Genomic DNA, 22,861 nt, shown 5'->3' with positions numbered 1-22,861 from the left:
TTCCTACCAAAATGTAGCACCTCACACTTATCAGCATTAAACTCCATCTGCCATCGTCCAGCCCATTCTTCTAACCGGCATAAATCTCTCCGCAAACTTTGAAAACCTACTTCATTATCCACAATGCCATTTACCTTAGTATCATTTGCATACTGTTACGTATTCGTGACAAGTGACAGTGGTACCCTTGTCACATGACTGGGGTTGAAGCTATACTGGACTTGAGGTAATGGTCTTGTGATGGTGGAGTGATGTCATTTTCCCGCCAGTAGAGGTCATGTGACAGGGTTTTTTTAAACAGGGTATGAAAGGAGGACCCCTCCCTGTGAGGAGGGGCAGTTCGTGGCTGGATTTGCCATGTTGACTTCATGCCACTGCGTGATTTAATGCGATGACACAGTTTAGTTGAAAGATGAAGTTTTATCTAATGCCTAAAGTGTAAAAGGTCATTGCCAGCAGTTTCTTTACAATACTGCTAGTTGAGAATCAGTGGAGTTCGGGAGTTAAAGATCAAGGAGAATCGATTTCAAGGTGAAACAGGTTCGACCTTGTTTGATACTTATTCGGAAGGAATTCGTTGACTGTTCTCGTGTTAATCCCTACGAAATAGCAGAAAGGATTGGGAATAGTTCTGTAAAGGAAAGGTCAGTGCCTTGATGCCGTTTCGTTACATAAATTCTTCGTGGGAAAAGTTCAATCTTGGGAACAGAAGCAACATGACGTGAAAGAGAATTTAAATCATCTTAATAAGTCTCTCCCTTAAATGGACTGTGAGTATTTTGAACTTTTGGCAATACTACTTTAAAGAACTGTTTTGGCAACATCGCTTTAAGAACTGTTTAAGCTTCATTGCTTTAAGAACTGTTTAAGCTGCCGCACCGCAGCTGATTTCCGGTTACGTGAGTGGTTTGTTTACTTTTGGGGGGTTTGTTTTCAGTGTTAAATAGATGTGTTATTTGTTATAAAAACTCCTGCCTGACTCATATATTTATCGTTGCTTGAATCCGTAACAATACTTACTAATCTGATTTACCACCATCCCCGTCTCTAATGACATTTGAAATATTTCTGTCAGAGCCCCTGCTATTTCTACACTAACCTCCCTCAAGGTCCTAGGGAATATCCTGTCAGGACCTGGAGATTTATCCACTTTTATATTCCTTAAAAGCGCCAGTACTTCCTCCTCTTTAATCGTCATAGTTTCCATAACTTCCCTACTTGTTTCCCTTACCTTACACAATTCAATATCCTTTTCCTTAGTGAATACCGAAGAAATTGTTCAAAATCTCCCCCATCTCTTTCGGCTCCACACACAGCTGTCCACTCTGATTCTCTAAGGGACCGATTTTATCCCTCACTATCCTTTTGCTATTAATATAACTGTAGAAACCCTTTGGATTCATTTTCACCTTACTTACCAAAGCAACCTCATATCTTTTCAGCTTTTCTAATTTCTTTCTTAAGATTCTTCTTCTATTCTTTATATTCCTCGAGCACCTCATTTACTCCAAGTGTATTGTTGTTGTATGTTTGAACTTCAAGACCAGGCACATAATGAATTAATGCCCTGCATGGCAGAAGTAGGCAAGGTACTGGTAATTTTAAGTGCATATAGAAAATATGTTTCATCAACCAGGGAATTCTTAACAAACATTTAATCTAGGGTCAAAGACTATACCACAGATACTCCAGTTGTGATGTAAATACCTTAACTTCCATTTGAAGCCTCATATGCAAAGAAAGCAATACACTTTATAAAAGAAATGTTCTCAGATTCAATTTCTAAACAATCTAAGACTGATGTTGTCAAAGAGAAGACAGCTAAAATTCTGTAAGCTATCAAAGCGCAGGAAACACTGGAGTTGCCAAGGATTTTCACACTTTCACTTTCTGGAAAATAGCTTTAGGTTGAAAATAATTCCTTTTGTTCATTGTGTAAGAATTGTTCATTAGTCCTGGAAGTCTAAAAATTGTTAAGGAATTAAAGAATGAAAAAGTTATGCTTTATGGAGGAGGATTATGAAAACATTCAACCACACACACAATGACGGATGCAAAATAGGAAATTACAGCAGAATTCAAACTGTTCAAACTTATCCTGGTCAACATTTTATTATGATAATCCTGCAAAGAACTTGCTAAAGAAATAAACAATTCTCAATGAAGCACATCACACTTTGACAAAAATGAAATTAACCTCAAAGAAACCAAGTGAAAAAACAATCAAATCAACACAGTATTCCTGTACTGTTAAATATGCTCTTCAAATTAAACTTTTCCTTAATTTTAATATAATCTCCTCCAAGAGGACAACAACCTTGTTGTGGTTTGGCAGCTTGCGTGCCTCAATGATCCAGAGAGCTATGTTTGCTGGAGTCTGGGCTTTATGCTTTGGCTTTTGGTGGGGTCATAAATGCCAAACAAGTCAAAAGGTAGAGGCCAGACTAAGAGTGGCTTACTAATCCTCCATGACTGACAGTAAACCGAGAGGAAGCTACTGACACCATGAAGAAAGCCTTGAATGCCAAAAGAGATGGAGGACCTTCATTGCTGCCCTAAAAGCTAGCAGCCTAATGGCAAAAGAAGAATATAATCTACAACAGCTAATTATTTTCAGACAAGATGCAAAATGTTTACCTCCTCCTAGATCGGCTTCTCCTCCTTGGAGAACGACTTCGCCTGAGGAGTGAACGTGATCGCCTTCGAACAGGGGACCTGCTGGCTCTTCGTCTTGCTGGAGACCTTCGAGATGTGCTGACATCTCTGGAACGTTCTAGCCTACTTGCTGGTTCATCACGAGACCGTGTTCTAAAGTTTACAAACACATACTTCAGTAACATATTTCGAATAACAGCATTCAAACACAATTTCAATAGTTATCATTCCATAGATTTCCAAAATTAGCCTGGAATCGTATGGTTTGCAGAAATGGTCAGTTCTGATGCAAGCAGAAAGATGGAGTGAGTTAAGAGTTGAAGAATCAAATATTGAGTGCTTCAGGCCACAACAGATTTACTTATTGAGATACAGAGTGGAATATACCCTACTGACCCTTTGACTGATGCCTCCCAGTAACCATTTAACCTAGCCTAATCATGGGATTTCCCTAGATTTGTGTTTATTCTGCTCTTTTAATTTCTACCCTGACCCAACCAACACTCCCACTCTAACCTGTCTGTGGCTGCTTGCACTATTATACCAAGGCACAAAAGTCACCTCAGGGTGGATGCCATGGTAGCATAGCGGTTAGCGCCATATTATTACAGCTCAGGGAGTTGGAGTTCGCAGTTCAATTCTGACGCCACCTGTATACCCTCCCCGTGGAATGTGTGGGTTTTCTCTAGGTTTCAGCCCAAAACGTCGATGGTTTATTCATTCCCATAGATTCTGCCTGACCTGCTGAGTTCCTTGAGCATTTTGCTTTTAAAGCTGTATAGTTTGATTCAAATGGCCCTATTAGCATATTTGATCACCTCTTGGAGGCTCATTTGCTCAATCCATTTCCCCTCTTTGCTACTGAAAACTAACTTCTGTTTTCTTCATTTACCAGTTCTGATGAAGGGTCAAGGACCTGGAACGCTAACTGTTTTACTTTCAAAATATACTGCCTGATTGTCATGCAAGCAATTGGGCTTAAGGTAGATTGGAATGGTTGGCACAGACACTAAAGACTGAAGGGCCAGTACCCGGGCTGCATTTTTCTACTGTTCCGAGCATTTGCAGTTTCTTTAGATAATGTTATCATGATAATGTCTGGCTCTAAAACAGAATTATTTGCAGAGAATCCAGAAAAGATTTGTAAAGTAAAAGACCTAAGGGCTATGGCTGAAGGATCATGGGTAAAAGGACTAAGTATATTATAACACAAGCTCCCCAATATCAAAATTCACATACTCTTTATTGGTTTAAATACATTTTCCTTGTTCTATTGTTCATGAGTGAAATGGAGACTAGGTCATTACACAGAATTGATCAATACAAAACAAAGACGAAGGCCGATTCTCAGATTACATCCAGAGTATAGAGCTTAATTTTGGCTTCCCTCTTCAGTGGCAAAGAATTTTAACATAAAGCTACAAGAATGACTTCCAATTTCATCTTAGGTGTTCATAATTTAAGGACATGATCTATTTTAATTGAGAGCAAAAGGAATTCCCTGGTGGCCTGATGAGATTAGTGAAATAATTAATGGCATGCCTATTAATAGTTTCTATTCAATAGACAAAAAACATGGGAAACAAATTTAAACCAAATAGCTCAAGAACATTCTGATGCTGATGAGTTTTGTATCAGAGGTCAGTGAGGCTTAGAATGGGTGTTCGCTCTTGCTTTCAAGGAGTTGAACCAGTTGGTACATCAGTTAGAATTTAGCTTGATTGTGCACAACAATTATGATATATTTCTATTGGAGTACTACAAATAATCCCCAGGTTACAACAGATCTCCATTCCCGAGATCCATTCATAATTCAAACACTTCCTCAGTCAGAAATTAACAAAAGTAGTGTATAGAAGTGGATCACAGGGGCAAGCTGTGACTGGAGATCAAACAAGCCTGCAAGACAATAAATCTTTAGCTGTATGTAGTATGTGTACATACTTTGTTAATAAATGAACTTTGTGTGGCAAATTCTAGCACAGCTATCAGTGAAATTCATCAATTTTCTGTAATATAAATGTTACATAGGAAGAGCTCATTACCTTGGAGATAAAGCTCTTGCTCGTTCATTCTCTCTTCTCCTTCGTTCTACAGATCTGCTTTTAGCTCTTCTGGGTGGGGACATATTCCGCGAGGGAGACCGACTTGGTTTAGGTGGACGATCATTAATAATCGGTGAGCGACTATGCTTAGATGACTTTTCCCGATGTTTTGGAGATAGGCTTCTCCTTTTAGGAGAAAGTGCAGACCTCCTTAAAGGAGATCGATTCTCCTTTCCAGAAGGTGCATCTTTAGGAGGTGACTTTGCAGATTTTTTATCTTTTTCCATCTCAGATTTTTTTGATCTCTTCTCACGCTCTTTGGATTTAGATTTCTGACTTCTGTCTCCTGACTTACTGGTTTTCATCACAGGAGACTTAGATTTTTTATTTCGCTCCCTTGTTTTGCTTTCAATTACAATTTTTCGATCTTTTGATTTGGAGCTATCTTCTGTGGGAGTTGCCTTTCGTTTCTTTTCTTGGGATCGTCTTTTAGTCAATGTTGGAGACTTGCTTTTCTCTCCAGTCTTACTGCTTTTGATGGGACTCTTTGAACGCTTCCGTTCATGTGATTTACTTCTTGCCTTCTCTTTCTCCTTTCGGTGTTCTGAACTCACTCTACTTTTCTTTTTCTCAGATTTAGTATGTTTAGTCCTGTCTTTTGACCTGCTTTTACTTTTCCTCTTTGAAGAAGGTTTAGATTCTATCGGTTCCCTTTTCACTTTGTTGTCTCTAACAGGCAATATTTCAGAAACGTCACGGCTGGATGCAACTCTTTCACCATTATGAGCTTTTTCATGAATTTCCCCCTCTTCCTCAGAGTCAGACACATAACCCTGCAAAATTAAGCCCATGCCAGATTGAACTTTTCCTTCCATGAGTTCACTGTCCAATTCAGCCTTTATTAGTGCCCTCTGTTTCTCTAAGTCCTCCAGAAGAGCATAATCATCAAATTTAGGTCTTTTGATTGAGTGATCGTCATCCTTCTCAAAACCCTCAGTCTCTTTCCTTTTATGCTTTTTATGCTTGTGTTTATGTTTGTGTTTCCGCTCCTTGTCATCTTCAGAAGAATGCTTGTGTTTCTTATGTTTACTCCGATGCTTGTGCTTCTTTTTCTTGTGTTTCATGGATTTGACAAGTGCAGTGTTTGGATCTCGATTTTCATCTGACACATCCCCATTCTCTTCATTGCCACTTTTCCCAGATGAATCTGCAGCATCTTGGCTACAAACAGAGAAGAGAGAGATACCATGAGAAAAAGAATTACCAAGGGTAAAAGTGTATCATTCAATTAGTCTTCCAAAAGAGAAGCTAATAAATTAGTATCTTTGCAGAATCACTAATCTTCCTTTGTTAGAAAAGGCAGTTACAAAGGTAAGGAACATCCTAGTTTCAGACTAGCACTTTTTCTAACTATTGAATATCATTAATAATTCAATACACTTTAAATTAATTTTTTAAGAAAATATTATAGTGACATTTCAAATAACCTAGCAAATGTTTGGGAGCGTGGCAAATGCTTCCTGATGAGGGTTACAATGATCAGCTTTTAAGAATTTAACAGTACATCAACTGACCTGCTCTCTGGCATTGGATGTGTATAATAGGAATGCAAGTCATCAAAAACCTTGGCAAACTTCTATAGATGTGTGGTGGAAAGCATGCTGACTGGCTGCATTATAGCCTGGCAGGCGAGAACACTCTTCCTTTGAGTGGAAAGTCCTATAAAAAGGTAGTGGATTTGGCCCAGTACATTATGGGTATTGAAGGGTGTCCATTTAGAACAGAGATGCGGAGAAATTAGTCAGAGGGTGGTAAATCTGTGGAATTTGTTGCCACGAGTGGCTGTGGAGGCTTAGTTATTGGGTGCATTTAAGGCAGAGATAAATTGATTCTTGATTAGCCGGGGCATCAAAAGGTATGGGGAGAAGGCAGGGAAGGGGGATGATTGGAAGAATTGAATCAGCCCATCATTGAATGATGGAGCAGATTTGATAGGCCAATTGGCCTACTTTTGCTCCTATATCTTATGGTCTTATGGGTAAAACCTTCCCAACCACTGAGCACATTTATATGAAACATGCTGTAAAAAAGCAGCATCCATCATCAGACCATGCTCTTTTCTCGCTGCTGCCATCAGGTGGAAGGTGCGCAACACAAAGTTCAATTACAGTTACTATCCCTCAAGCACAAGGCTCTTGAATAAAAGGGGATAAACTACACTCATTTGCCCCATCATTGAAATGTTCCTACAACCAATGATTCACTTTAAGGACTCTCATTATCTCATATCCTTGCCGTTTGTTGTTTTCTGCACTCTGGTTGATCTTTCATTGATCCTTTTATAGTTACTATTCTATAAATTTGATGAGTATGCCTACAGAAAAATAAATCTCAGGAATGTATGTGGTGACATACATGTACTCTGATAATAAAATTTACTCTGAACTGCAAAGAGAATAACAATTAAACAGTTCAGTCTAAGAATTAAAGTCAGATCCAATACTACTAAACAATTTTATTTTAGATTCACCAAGTTCATCATTTGAAGACACCACAGAGTTCATAAACCGTGCAGAAAGTAACATTAGACAAACTGAATTCAGAAATGTTGCAGTGGATTAATTTGTATAATTTTGAAATACAATTGACAGATTTACAGTGGGGTTCAATGTGGAGGCAAAAATTTGTCTACTTAAAAGATGAACTAGAAAATATTGAAAGAGATCAAGTGAGTGACTGGATCAAACCAAAAGAAATCCAGATAAAATTTTGAAATTCTGGAATTACATTCCTGAAACAACTATCTGAAAGATTTTGTAATGGCAATATTAATAGCCTTTTACCACCAACATTCATATGAGTCACTGTTTTAAGTGATGTACTTAGTTAAGAGTAATTAAAGGAGTAGACTGACTGATGAAGCTAGTATTACATGCATTAGTCTTCAAAACAGCCAAATACAAGCTAGATACAAAATATTTCTTGTCATTAGTGCCAACAACAAAAGACACACTAAAAGTGTATACTTTTCCTTCCTTAATCTTTTATGAATATCCACCAAAGCTTATAGTTTCATGTTCACAATTCTTAAGTGAGAGGGCCAATAACAATTTTCTTTAGAAATGCAATTTTCAATGTTTTTTTTAAAGATTATTAAATTTTTGAACAGGTTTTAAAATGCTTAATTTCAAACTGTATCCATTATACTTTTATTAACAGTAAAATAATGAATACATGTAAATTAGCAACAGGATTCATTATTTTTCCTTAAAGTCCATAAATATTGTTAGTAATTCATTGAGCAATGATATTAACAAGATATCATGGCACACAAGAGAATTTTGCAGATTATTGTCAATTTGGGCACATTCTCTCAAAAAGTGTTCAGCACCCTTGCCATACACTTTCTTCATAACTTTGTCCAACTGTGGTGCCACTTTTTGGAAGCTATGTACTTTTATTCCTAGATTTCTTGGTTTCACAGCACATCCCAAGGCTCACTCACTTACTATGTAAGCTTTCCCCTTTTTGAACCTCCTAAAATACTTAACTTAAAATGTGTTGCGCACATCTCAGTTAAATTGATGACTACAGGAGGCAAAACCAGTGTAGCACATTGGTAGCTGTAAACAATGCAACCAATGGGGGAGCAAATGAAGTTAGGGATACACAAATAGACCAAAATAAGAGCTAACTTTGAGAGTGTCAAGGCTAAAATAGAGACAGGAAGGGGGATGTCATGGTGGATTTTTTTTTAAATTGAGTCATAGTAACACGCGCTTTAAGTGAATGAGCCAGCAGTCTTTTTTTTAAAAGAGAGACCCAGGTGCCCACTTCCAGTTCGACCACAGAACAGCTTATTCCTCTTCTCATGCCTTTTCAAGGTGGTTGGGGTTCCATCAGAGTTCATGATCTACAGTTCAAACTATGGTTCTTCACAAGTGGAGGGTTTTCAGACTGGCTGTACGACCTGGTGCTTTGCTAGTAGTACAACTATTCAGCTCCATCATGGGTACTAGCCTCTGTAGTATACATCTTCAAAGAGTATTGCCATAGTGCCTCAGGAATGCAGTGTCCATAATTAAGGACTCCCATCACCCAGGACATGTGCTCTTCTCACTGTTACTGTTAGAAAGGAAGTCCAGAGGGCTGAAGGCACACAGTCAGTGATTCAGGAACATCTTCTCCTCTCTAAGGCACTCACGAGACCACACTTGGGAGTATTGTGTGAAGTTTTGGGTTCCTTATTTTAGAAAGGATATACTGACATTGGAGAGGGTTCAGAGTAGATTCACAAGAATGATTCCAGGAATGAAAGGGTTACTGTATGAGGAACGTCTGACAGTTCGTGCGCTGTATACCCTAGAGTTCAGAACTGGGGTGGTGGGGGGGGGATCTTATAGAAACGTTCCGAGCATTAAAAGACCTGAAAAGATTAGATATGGCAAAGTTATCTCCCATGGTAGGGGTGTCTAGGACAAGAAGGCACTATTTCAGGATTGAAGGACATCCATTTAGAACTGAGGTGCAGAGAAATTACTTTAGTCAGAAGATGGTAAATCTGTGGAATTTGTTGCCACGAGCAGCTGTGTAGGCCAAGTCACTGGGTGCATTTAAGGAAAGACAGATAGATTCTTGATTAGCCAGGGAATCAAAGGGTATGGGGAGAAGGCAGGGGAGTAGGGGTGACTTGAAGAATTGGATTAGCCCATGATTGAATGGCAGAGGAGACTTGATGGGCTGAATGGCCTACTTCTGTTCCCATATCTTATGGTCTCTACCATCCAGTTTCAAAATGGACATTGAATCCATTTAGAAACATAGTTATTTCTGTTCTTGCACTACCTATTTTAACTACTGAATATACAAATATATGCTTACTGTAATTGAGATTTCCCCCCATATTTATCATGTATTGCGTCATACTGCTGCTGCAAAATTAACAATTTTCACAACATATGCCGGTTATATTAAATCTGATCCTGATCTCCAGAATCTGCCTGGAAGGCATGCACCTTCAGGGAGGAGCCCCATAGTTCCTCGCTGACTGAAGCATCATAGGAGACAGCAGGCGGTGTGTGCTGCTGTCGGAAGGAGGCCCCTCTTGATGGTGAGTGAGGCTGTCAGTCCTGGAGTTGGTGGGGAGAGTGGGGGTGGTTGTAGAAGTGACGTGGCTGCTCACTCCTCCTGTTATTGCAGGAGTAACTCTCTCCCGCAATGGAAAGAGAGCCTGTTTGAGATACTGAAGTGTTGAGTTACTTTGGATCAAGATCTCTTGGGGGGGGGGGGGGGGGGGGCGGGGGAGGAGGCTGCGGCAGTGGCGGCTCCAGTTTCTTATGTTTCTATCATTCATTCTATGGGTTTTTTTGGTTCGTGGATTTCTGTGAAGAACAAGAATTTCAGCTTTATACTGTATACATTCTGATATTAAGCCATATGATTTCAACAATTTGAGCCAAAGAATGACAAGTCAATGAGACAAGATTAAAGGTGACTTGGACAGAGAACTTTTGACTGCTGTTTACATTTATAAAGGATGGAAAATAGGAACCAAAGCAGAAGTAACATGAAAACAGTGTGAAAAGTCTTTGAATGCTACATGATAAGCTTATAAAGCTGTTAAAGCATATGGTATAGGACACAGAGCACAAACACAAGGAAGTAATGTATAACCTGCATAAATCATTGGTCTGCACCCTGACCAGAATACCAAGTTCATTTTATAACAGCACATTTTAGGCAGGATGCCAAAGTATGAAAATGAACTAGGAACTTAACAGAAATCTATGAATGCTATTTCTGATGCTATTTGCCTAATGGAGAACAGAAGATCTGGGATTATTCACTCTAGAATAGCGGCAGCATTGGGGAGTTTTATAAGTAGCTCTAAAAAGTTATAGAATTGCTGACAGTATAAGTGGAAACAATTTCCACCAGCAGATTCCAAGATCATATTGATTTTAATTACTTTACATAGTTCTAGATACTAGCCAAGGAAAATTTTTGAAAATTGCTGTACTCCACAACACTGCCTCAAATGATGGTAAAAGCATATCCAATTACGCAATTTTAAAAGGCAATTCAATATACTTGTGAATATAAAGTGGGAGGACTCCTCCCACCAAGTCATTCGCTCTTCTCCTCTATCCCATCAGGCAATAGGTATAAAAGCTTTAAGCAATAACCACCAGATTCAAGGAGTTTCTACCCCAACTGTTAGTAGGTTCTCATTCATTTGATGAGTTCTTGATGTTCTAATCTACCTTTGCATGCCCTTTTACTTCGTCTACCTGCAATGCATTTTCCAGAGTCTGAGTTATGAGAAAATGGTAATGTCAAGACTAGGATTGTCCTTGAACTGTTGTATGGCATCACTGGAAATGACCTATTAGTACTTCAGCAACAGAATTTCTGATAATTCTTTTAGATAGTGGCAAGCTGGGCCTTCTTTCTTATGCCCATAATGCCTAAAAATAATGTTTTCTAACAACTGAACATCATGACTCAATGAACACACACAAAATGCTGGATCAGGGTCTCGGCCCGAAACATCGACAGTGCTTCTCCCTATAGGTGCTGCCTGGCCTGCTGTGTTCCACCAGCATTTTGTGGGTGTTGTTTGAATTTCCAGCATCTGCAGATTTCCTCGTGTTTGATCATGACTCAATGCATCATTTTGGAATACTAAACAAATCTACACATCTATACCTCAGTCAAACCTGCAAAATGCAAAAATCAGCTTCAACTGCATTAACAATTAGGCAATAAAAACAAATGGAGCTAAGTTGTAAATGAATCCACTCACAAAACGTTAGATTTATCACGCAAGAAAGCAAACTGCTCTCTTAGCCTGATGAAGGGTCTCGGCCCGAAACGTCGACAGTGCTTCTCTTTATAGATGCTGCCTGGCCTGCTGTGTTCCACCAGCATTTTGTGTGTGTTCTTAGCCTGCTCTGATGCTTTCTACAAATTATACTTTAAGATCTCACTGACATAATTATATTTCAACAGGTTTAAATCTGTAGTACTACATTAAAAAGTACACATTTAAATTTTAAAGTAACAGCAAGCAAATTTTAATATGGATTGCATAATAATTGCTATCAACATCTCAGTTATTTCTAGCATGAACTGATCAGAAGGCAGTTTGTATCTATTAGATATACTTCAAAATTAATGTGTGAATAAGTCAACTCAGAAATGCAGTCTTAGCAAATCATTCTTTTATTGTTACATTATTTTTACCTTTGGGAAATGATCTGTATTCACACGATCTCAGAAGGCATCTCTGTTGGGCAATAGTTTAATTCTTGTCAATTTTTTTTTAAATTATACAAGCCATTTACTTTACATAATCATTATGTCCAAAAGACCTGCTACAAGTGGCTGAATTTGCACTTTTAAAAGGAAATGTTCTTCACAACGAATGAAGTTAATACAATTTTATTTGCATTATTATAATTTCCTGGAGCAAAACTCTAAAAACCATGATCTCCAACCATAATGCTTTTTTAAACAGCAGAAAATGCTATTATTGTACTCAGTGCATTAGCAGCATCTATGAAGAGAAAAACAGTTAATAGGTCTGTAGAGTTCTCGCTCAGGTGTAAGAGAACTCTGAACTAAACACTGAGGTAAACCGTAGTCAATGAAAACAGGATCACAGTAAGATTAACCGTTTACTGTTCACTCTTCCACATAAACGTATGGTGAAAACTGTTGATAAAACAATACAAAATGTATACAGTATTCGTTTCCTTCTTGATATCACATTTACATCGTAAATACTTGCAAAAGTAAAACTACAACTACATTACATTAAAATGCAACATAGTCAGAATCTACCTACGCCATTGACTGCTTTAAATACACTTCAACACAAACTATCCGCAACTCTTTAACTAACGAAAACATAAACCTTATCAACTGTCATTACCTTTAACAGAATCAGCGTTAACATTTTTAATTCAACACATCGATTATCTCATGAACTTATGCGTTGCTTCACTGATGTTTCTAGTGCGTAGAAAGAAAACTTCTCTTGAGCTGATCCTGCACATGTGAGCCCCCTCCTTCCCGCTTCTCCAAACCAGTATTTTCCCACAAGATGCGGCGAAACCGGGTGTGATGTCATCGCATGCCGCAATATATCACAGACAATGAATTTACTTTAAACAATCCTAACTTTAACTAAAAAATGCTAACAAATGAATTACTAAAGTGAAAATATTATAAACTAAACAAATGCCATAAAGGCAACACAAGGTCATTAATCTTATCATACACATTAACTCTGTTTCTTTTGTTTCTCTCTTCAGATTCTGCCTGACCTGCAGCAGCATCAGGTTTTAATTAGATTCTCTGCACCTGAAGAACTTTGTTTGTGAATGTTAGTTTCTCTTCTCATTTGAGCCCTATACTTGAAGTACCTTGAACACAGGAACGGTGCTCCTCTACTACCGCAAACACAATCAAAGTAAAAGTTCATACAAACAGTAGCAAAGCTAAGCAACTACCAAGTACCTAGTAACAAATATTTCTGATGTCCAGATCACATGGAAAGATACTGGGTGGAACAGTGGCATTGTAGTTTTTAGCGACTTGGATAAAGTCCCGACCTCAGGACACTAACTATGTGGAACTTGTACATTCTTCCTGTGACCATGTGGGTTTTTCTCCCACATCCCAAATTAATGTGGGCTGGTAGGTGAATTGGCCACTGTAACTTGCCCCACCTGGGAGAAATTAATGGGGATATGGGGAAGAATAGAATGAGACTCGTGAAAAATTAGTTTAAGTACTGGTTGTTCCTGTGTTAGAAGTGCCCAACTTATAGACACCTCTACACACAATTATTAAATTCAGAAGTAAACCATTCATTCCTATGAACAGCAAAATTAATTTCACCTTCCTCCACTTTTTATAATTGTTATTTTTTAACATCAGTCTTTGATGCTAAAATTGGGGAGATATGCTTACCATAAGAGTGAATTTTATGTATTTTCAACTTATGGACATTTGTAAAAACAGAACCAGATCATTAGCTGGGGCAGCCTGTAGATGGTCAATGGTTGATGCTTCCTCAATGAGAGACTAATATATTAAAGGGATGAACAGAATGCACTAATATATATCTAGAGTGTCAAGGTTGAAGTCTATGGAACACAACATGGGGATGATGGTAGCATAGTAGTTATGAAACTAGTAATCAACAGGTTTAGGTTAGCAATTCAAATCCTAGCAACAAAAGCTACAGAATTTAAATTGTTAATAATCTGCTTCATAATTGATTAAAAAAAATCATTAATAATGATTCACGAATGATATGGTCTACCAGGGTGACTGATAACAAAAAAAAATTGTTTAGTGGAAACCTTTGGCCCACTGAGTCTGTACTGACTGTCATCCACCAATCCTGCACTAGTCCCATTTTATCCTCCCCACACTCTTACCAACTTCTCAGATACTAACACCAAAGTCAAGTTACAGTGTTAGGTTAATTGGCCACTGTACAACTAGTCCATATTTGGGTCGTGGGAGAAAATTTGCACATCTGGAGACAACCCACCAGTTACAGGGATACCATGCAAAACTCTGCACAGTTAATTTCCAGGGTCAGGATTGAACATAGATGACTGGGGCTGTGAGTCAGTAGTTCTGGTAGCTGTGCCATCCATTCTAAGTTGCAATGAGAAAGAGATTAAGAGAACAAATGAAATGCCCATGGTAGGGTGGAGACTATGGTTGTCCAACTGGAAGAAAAAATGCTTTGTTCCTTCTAGTTAACTTGTGAATGAAAGCAATTACAGAGGGGGAAAACATGCTTGGTGACATTAGGCAGAGTACATAGGTTGCTGGAAATAAGGGTAAGCAGGAGCCTATCACTTTACTTCTCCATCCCACTTGCACACTAACCTCTCAAACAATTCTAACAAAGCCCAATATAGGCTTGAAGAACATCTTGCATCTAGGCATATTGCAGCCCTTAGGGTCCCAAAACCGAACCCAGCAATTTCAAATAATTGCCCTTTGCTATTTGTATCAAGGCTACTACTACTGATGCAAAGTCAATCAACTTAATTCATTTTTCCTCCATAGATGCTGCTGGATTTGTTGGGCCTTTCCAACAGACTCATTTCAGCTTTCCAGCAACTACTAGGTTCCGCATCTCAAAGTTTGAGAATGCTCTTACTTTTCCCTCTTCATTAACGAGACACCATTGAAAATAAGAGACAGGACAACAGGTATTACATGAGAATGGATTTGGGGCCATTTGAAACAATAATTATATGAAATGAATTTTATATGAAAATTAGTTCAACAAAAAGCTATGAAGATATAAACTGAGCATTGGACTATGGCAGTTTGGGAAACCAATTAAAAGCTCACATTAAATAAGCGATGATAACATTGAAATAATTTTAAAGTAATAAATATCCTTAAGGGAATAAAACAGGAAAAGAGCTCCAGCAACAGTAATTAAGATAGATAGCACCAGTAGAGCTACTAGGACTTGATGTTTCAATCCCAATGATAAAGTCGGCACTTTCGATGTTGGCAGTAGGCTTGGAGTGGTGACGAGGAGGGTAGCTACTTCATCGGGGTCATCAGGTGGGCACCCTCCTTCTTTGACATTTCGTTGATAAGCCCATGACATCTCCAGAGGGCTCAACGGTGCTACCTGGCGTCCCAGATACACCCTGCTCAGTTCCATACCCTCCTGTCTTCATCTTGCAGCCCAGTTGTTGACTTTCCTTTTAATCCAAAGCCAGATCAACAGAAAGGGCTTATAGCAGTGCCAATAAACACATTAAATGAGCCATATGGACTGAGAGACCAATGTAGGGAGGCTTTAAGGATATCGACAGGTGAAGTGAATGGGCTAGGAAATAGCAGATGGAATAGAATATAGAAAACTGTGAGGTTATCCACTTTGATGGAAAGGAGGAGATTTTTAACAAATGACAAGAGGTTGTAAGGTATTGCTGTTGACAAATACAATTGCTAGTATCCTTGCAGACAAATGATTAAGAATTAACATCCAAGCAGGCAATTAAGCAAAGGGAATATTGGTCTTTATTCCAGGAAACATATGGGAGATACTTGTATTTTTTTATTATTAGAAATTACTTTATGGAAATAACTTGTATAAGGAAATGAATGCATGCCTTGCAAAATTTTTCATACTGATTAATGAAAATCCTATTTCTGTTCCCAATTCATCTTCTGAAAGTAATCTTACAGCAACAAGTAATAACCATTTCAAATAACCTCTACAAAGAAAAAGATTGTGATATTATTCACTGCTTTGAAAAACAAGCTTGCATTCGTTGCACTTTGCATTCACTGGAAACACAAGAAACCTCAGATGCTAAAATCTGCAGTGGAAAAAGTTAATTAACTGCAGAGGCAAAAGGATGGTCAACAATTCAGGTCAGTCCATCACTTACATGCCCATCTACTTTGGTTTCTCTTCTCTTGATTCACCTTTCCTCCTCAGAGCCCCCTCTGGTTCCATTTGCCCAATATCTGTCCATTAAGCACATGAATCTACCCTCCCCCACCTATTAGCCTGTCTCATCCCTCTTCCTCACTTTTTTGTACTGTTTATCTTCCCTCCGTGCTTGGTTGTGATGCAGGGTCTTAACCCAAAATATCTATCATTCCTTTGTTTCCATAGATGCCAAGTTCTTCCTGCAGTTTACTTTTTGCCCCACTTTCCATTCAGGAAAAGAAACTTATAAGTTTCAGTTCCATGGCATAACTTTTGTTCAGTAATACTGCATTACTATTGCCAGTAACACAATACAAAAAAAAGTTTCTTCAGAAACATTTTACAAGATTGAATTTGACTACCCAAAAGCTCTTATTAGCTTGAGCATAGACAAAACACACATGAAATAAATGCCTTTTATTTAGCACTTGTAAATTAATTAAAATTTATGCCAAAGTGATAAAACCAACTACTGGAAGAAAATGTCACCAGCGAACATTGCAACCAAGGGCAACTTCCTTCAGACAGTTCACAAAACTACTTAGAAACATAGAAAACCTACAACACAATACAGGCCTTTCAACCCACAATGCTGTGACGAACATGTACATACTTTAGAAATTACCTAGGGTTACCCATAGCTCTCTAGTTCTCTAAGCTCCATGTACCTATCCAAAAGTCGCTTAAAAGACTCCATTGCACCGCCTCCACTACAGTCGCCGACAGCCCATTCCATGCACTCACCGTTCTCTGCATTTAAAAAAAAACTTACCCCTGACATCTCCTCTGTACTAAGCACCACTGTGCCCTCTCGCGCTAGCCATTTCAGCCCTGGGAAAGTGACTCTGATTATCCACATGATCAATGCCTCTCATCAACTTATACACCTTGATCAGGTCACATCTTATCCTCTGTCGCTCCAAAGAGAAAAGGACAAGTTCACTCAATCTATTCTCAAAAGGCATGCTCCCCAATCCAGGCCACATCCTTATAAATCTCCTCTGCACCCTTTCTATGGTTTCCACATCCTTCCTGTAATAAGGCGACCAGAACTGGGCACAGTACTCCAAGTGGGGTAACATTAATTGTAACATTCCCTCTTGGCTCTTGAACTCAATCCCACGGTTGATGAAAGCCAATGCACCATAAGCCTTCTTAACCACACAGTCAACCTGCACAGCAGCTTTGAGTGTCCTATGGACTTGGACCGCAAGATCCTTCTGATCCTCCACGCTGCCAAAAGTCTTAACATTAACACTATATTCAGCCATCATATTTGACCTACCAAAATGAACCACCTCACACTTATCTGGGTTGAACTCCATCTGCCACTTCTCAGCCCAGTTTTGCATCCTATGAATGTCCCACTGTAACCTCTGATAGCCCTCCACTCTATCCACAACACCCCCAACCTTTTGCATTAGCAAATTTACTAACCCATCCCTCCACTTCCTCATCCAGGTCATTTATAAAAATCACAAAGGGGTCCCAGAACAGATCCCTGAGGCACACCAGTGTTCACCAACCTCCATGCAGAATATGACCCACCTACAACCACTCTGCCTTCTGTGGGCAAGCCAGTTCTGGATCCACAAAGCATGGTCCTCTTAGATATGGGAGCCAGGGATTTACTCTTTGGAGAGGAGGAGGATGAGAGGAGACATGATAGAGGTATACAAAATATTAAGAAGAATAGATAGAGTGGACAGCCAGTGCCTCTTCCCCAGGGCACCACTGCTCAATACAAGAGGACATGGCTTTAAGGTAAGGGGTGGGAAGTTCAAAGGGGATATTAGAGGAAGGTTTTTTACTCAAAGAGTGGTTGGTGCGTGAAATGCACTGCCTGAGTCAGTGGTGGAGGCAGATACACTAGTGAAATTTAAGAGATTACTAGACAGGTATATGGAGGAATTTAAGGTGGGGGGATATATGGGCGGCAGGGTTTAAGGGTTGGCACAAAGGGCCTGCACTGTGCTGTACTATTCTATATTCTATGGATCCCATGCCTCCTTACTTTCTCAATAAGCCTTTCATGGGGTACCTTATCAAATGAACTTGCTAAAATTCATATACACTACAACTACTGCTCTACCTTCATCAATGTATTGTCACATCCTCAAAAAATTCAATCAAGCTCATAAGGCACAACCTGCTTTTGACAAAGCAATACCGACTATTCCCAATCCTATTATGCCTCTCCAAATATTCATAAATTCCACCTCTCAGGATCTTCTCCATCAGCTTACCAATCATTGTAGTAAGACTCAATGGTCTGTAATTCCTGGGCTACCTCTACTAAGGCAACAACATCTGCAGCCCTCCAATCTTCTGGAACCTCCCCTGTTCCCATTGAGGTTGTAAAGATCATCACCAGAGACTCAGCAATCTCTTCCCTTGCCTCCCACAGTAGCCTGGGGTACATCTCATTCAATCCCAGAGGCTGATCCAACTTGATGCTTTCCAAAAGCTCCAGCACATCCTCTTTCTTAATATCTACATGCTCACGTTTTTCAATCCGCTGTAAGTCATCCCTACAATTGCCAAAATCCTTTTCCACAGTGAATACTGAAGCAAAGTATTCATTAAATACCTCAGCTATCTCCTCCGGTTCCATACATACCTTTCCACTGTCACACTTGATTGGTCCTATTCTCTCACATCTTATCCTCTTTCTCTTTACATACTTGTAGATTGCCTTGGGATTTTCCTTACTCCTGCTCGCCAAGGCCTTTTCATGGCCCCTTCTGGCTCTCCTAATTTTATCCTTAAGCTCTTTCATGCTAGCCTTATAATCCTCTAGATCTCTATCATTACCTAGATTTTTGAACCTTTCATAAGCTTTTCTTTTCTTGACTAGATTTTCAACAGCCTTTGCACACCACAGTTCCTGTACTCTACCATCTGTACCCTGTCTCATTGGAAAGCACCTAGCAGAACTTCATGCAAATATCTCCTGAACATCTGCCACATTTCTGCTGTACATTTCCCTGAGAACATCTGTTCCCAAATGATGTTTCCAAGTTGCTGCCTTACTCCAATTAAACACTTTCCTAACTTGTCTGTTCCTATCTGTCTCCAAAGCAATGGTAAAGGAGATAGAATTATGATCACTTTCTCCAAAATGCTCTCCCACTGAGAGATCTGACACCTGACCAGGTTCATTTCCCAATACCAGATCAAGTACAGCCTCTCCTCTTGTATGCTTATCCACATATTGTGTCAAGAAACCTTCCTGAACACACCTAACAAACTCCACCCCATCTAAACCCTTTGCTCTAGGCAGATGCCAATCAATATTGGGGAAATTAAAATGTCCCACAACAATCCTATTATTATTGCATCTTTCCAGAATCAGCTCCTCGATGTCTCTGTTACTATTGGGTGATCTATACATATTAAAAAAACACCCAATAGAGTTATTGACCCCTTCCTGTTCCTAACTTTCACACAGTGACTCAGGAGACAATCCCTCCAGGACTTCCTCCTTAACCACAGCCGTGACACTATCTTTGATCAGCAGTGCCACGCTCCCATCTCTTTTGCCTCCCTCCCTGTCCTTTCTGAAACATCTAAAGCCTAGCCCTCTGAGAAGACATTCCTGCCTGAGCCAACCAAGTCTCTGTAACGGCCAGAACATTATAGGTCCAGGTACTGTTCCACGCTCTAAGCTCATCTGCTTTGTTCACGATACTCCTTGCATTAAAATAGACGCATCTCAAACTATCAGTCTGAGTGCATCACCTGCCTATCCTCCCTCTCACACTGTCTACAAGCTTTCTCAATTTGTGAGCCAACTGCCCTTTCCTCCATCTCTTCAGCTTGCTCCCACTTCCCAGCAATTCCAATTTACTTCTTTCACGTCTTTTTTGTTCAAATGTGGTTGTTACTATTGGAGCCTGTGATGTACATTTTTGGTAGTGTTTTCAGGCTGATTGAGCAATCTGGTATTTTGTTGTTCCCGACGGTATTCAGTGATGTTTTGAGTGTAGCATATGGCCTTGATGCCAAGAAGCCTGGTGACAGGGTGTGAACTCACGATTGACTCCCATTTCTTGCCAATCAAAGCATCAAAGAAGGTTGAAATCAGAGGCAAGTGTGGGAAATGAATGAGTGTTCAGCAGCATTTACCAACCTCCTGCTCACTGCTGCTGGAAGGTATCTGTGATTGGTTGTCTCCCTCTCTCTCACTACTCCAGGGGAAGGTCCCAGCATTCAAGTAGTCTCTCTCTCCCTCGATACTGTCATAGTCCTGGATCTCGGACATGGTTCAATCAACTTGGTTTGAGGATTAGACTCTGAAGTTCACTTTATGATGTGTATCCGTCGCTCCATTTTTGTTGCTACTTTGTGCGATTTTGATAGGGATAATCTGCGGATAATGAACAATACATCGCTAGATTGAACTGAACATGCCTGAACCCTTGGTGTTTTATATTTTGCGTTTTTCACTTTTTTTTTGTTGTTTGCGTGATTATAGTGGTTGTTTTTGCATATGAGGTGGGGTGATGTTTTTTGCTTTGAACAGATCCCATGGTTTTCTTTGGTTTGTGGCTGTCTGTGACAAGAACATAAGGTATAAGAGCAAAAGTAGGTCATTTGGCCCATCGAATCTGCTCTGCCATTCAATCATGGGCTGATCCAATTCTTCCAGTCATTCCCACTCCCCTGGCTTCTCCCATACCCTTTCATGCCCTGGCTAATCAAGAACCCATCTATCTCTGCCTTAAATACACCCAACGACTTGGCCTCCACAGCTGCTTGTGGCAACAAATTCCAGAGATTTATCACCCTCTGACTAAAGTAATTTCTCCACATCTCTGATCTAAATGGACATCCTTCAACCCTAAAACCGTGTCCTCTTGTCCTGGACTCCCCTACCATGGGAAATAACTTTGCCATATCTAATCTGTACAGGCCTTTTAACATTCAGAACGTTTCAATGAGATTCCCCCCTCATTCTCCTGAACTCCAGGGAATACAGCCCTAGAGCTGCCAATGTTCCTTATATTCCTTATATGTTCCTTTCATTCCTGGAATCATTCTCGTGAACCTTCTCTGAACCCTCTCCAATGTCAATATATCCTTAAAGATAATGTAAAGAAATAAGGAGCCCAAAACTGCACACAATACTTCAAGTGTGGTCTCATGAGTGCCTTACAGAGCTTCAACATCACATCCCTGCTCTTATATTCTATACCTCTAGAAATGAATGCCAACATTGCATTTGCCTTCTTCACCACCAACTCAATCTGGGGGTTAACCTTTAGGGTATCCTGCACAAGGACTCCCAAATCCCTTTTGCATCTCTGCATTTTGAATTCTCTCCCCATCTAATCTGCCCATTTATTTCTTCCACCAAGGTGCATGAGCATACAATTTCCAACATTGTATTTCATTTGCCACTTCTTTCCCCTAAACCATCAAAGTCTCTCTGCAGGCTCTCCATTTCCTCAACATTACCCGCTCCTCCACCTATCTTTGTATCATAGGCAAATTTAGCCACAAATCTATTAATCCCATAGTCCAACACCAAACCTTGTGGAACTCCACTGGTAACCAGCAGTCAGCCAGAACAGGATCCTTTTATTCCCACGCTGTTTTCTGCCGATCAGCCAATGCTCCACCCATGTTAGTGTCTACTGCATCTCCTTTGACTACCCTGCTTATTATTTCCTCAAAAAACTGCAGTAGGTTAGTCAGGCAGGATTTTCCTTTCAGGAAACCAGGCTGGTTTAGGCCTATCTTGTCATGTACCCCCAGGCACTCCGTAATGTCATCCTTAAAGATGAGTCACAGGGTTAGTTTGAAACCTGTACAGCCAACCTGAGGTCAGCAATAAGGAAGTGGGGGGTGTGGAGGAGAGCAAGAGATGTGCAAATTTCCACATTAAATTCAAAATGGGTTGGAGAGTCACACGCAATATCCATTAGATATCAAAAATCACATGGGTTCACATGGCCTGCTAATGGATAGTGTAGTTTAGGCCAGTATTTTTAGAAGTGATGTCAGGGTGAGGAGAACAGGGCAAAGAAAGTAAATACTCTGGATTTGTAAGCATAATACAAGGTGATCATGTTTGAGCACAATACTAAACAAGATACAGGGGAAATCTGGGAAAGCAGTTCAAACAAATTAGATGTTATAAAACAGGAGTGTCCAGCGCAATGGTGGAAGAACTTTAATACAAATAAATATACAATATTACATATTGAAGGAACACATTATTTATGCTGCTAATGGATACCGATTAGTCCTGTGAGTTGTATTAGACTCAATTTCATAAAAACAGTTATTACAATACTGTTCATGTCTCAAAACATTTTGGGACAACTGTAGCAGTGCAGGCAACAGCCATTTGTCAAAGCCATGTGTCTAAATATAGCAGGGCATCATAAAAAATTGTACAAGTAGTGAAAAAAACTTTACCATTCACCTTTAAGATTAAACTTCAACAACTTCAATCAGTTCTCGCTGACAAAATGCCAGGAAGAGCTACATAACTTATTTTCAATGTTACCAATAATGTTGAAAATCTCAGTCTGGAAAGGAGATAAGACTTTATTAACAGGTACACAAAAGGTTAATTCAGTGTTTCCCAAACTTTTTAAGCCCTTAAACTTAAAGCACCTTCATACTCGCCAACACCCCCAAAGCACAATATACTTTC

The 22,861-nt window shown here is 39.5% G+C and overlaps 1 protein-coding gene across 8 annotated transcripts in view; it reads right to left on the bottom strand.

Moving 5' to 3' along the window:
• The window catches only part of prpf4bb (pre-mRNA processing factor 4Bb), an 83,259-nt gene that overhangs the window by 51,844 nt on the left and 8,554 nt on the right, over positions 1-22,861 (bottom strand). For 7 of the 8 annotated variants that reach the window (XR_009507121.1, XR_009507118.1, XR_009507119.1 and 4 more), the window contains exons 2-3: positions 4,701-5,921; positions 2,638-2,808 (exon numbers count right to left, since the gene is read on the bottom strand). Coding sequence is in view for 1 of the 8 variants with exons in the window: in XM_059945662.1 (XP_059801645.1) it covers positions 2,638-2,808; positions 4,701-5,921 (1,392 nt within the window). In the remaining 7 variants the exon portion in view is untranslated. Of the gene's footprint in view, positions 1-2,637; positions 2,809-4,700; positions 5,922-20,326; positions 20,540-22,861 lie in introns of those variants that run through there. The other variant, XR_009507124.1, reaches the window with a different exon arrangement.

The sequence above is a fragment of the Hypanus sabinus genome, chromosome 20 (assembly GCF_030144855.1).
Source record: "Hypanus sabinus isolate sHypSab1 chromosome 20, sHypSab1.hap1, whole genome shotgun sequence".
Taxonomy (NCBI): domain Eukaryota; kingdom Metazoa; phylum Chordata; class Chondrichthyes; order Myliobatiformes; family Dasyatidae; genus Hypanus; species Hypanus sabinus.
Note: the sequence above shows the minus strand (reverse complement) of the source record. Positions and strands in the feature narration are given on the sequence as shown.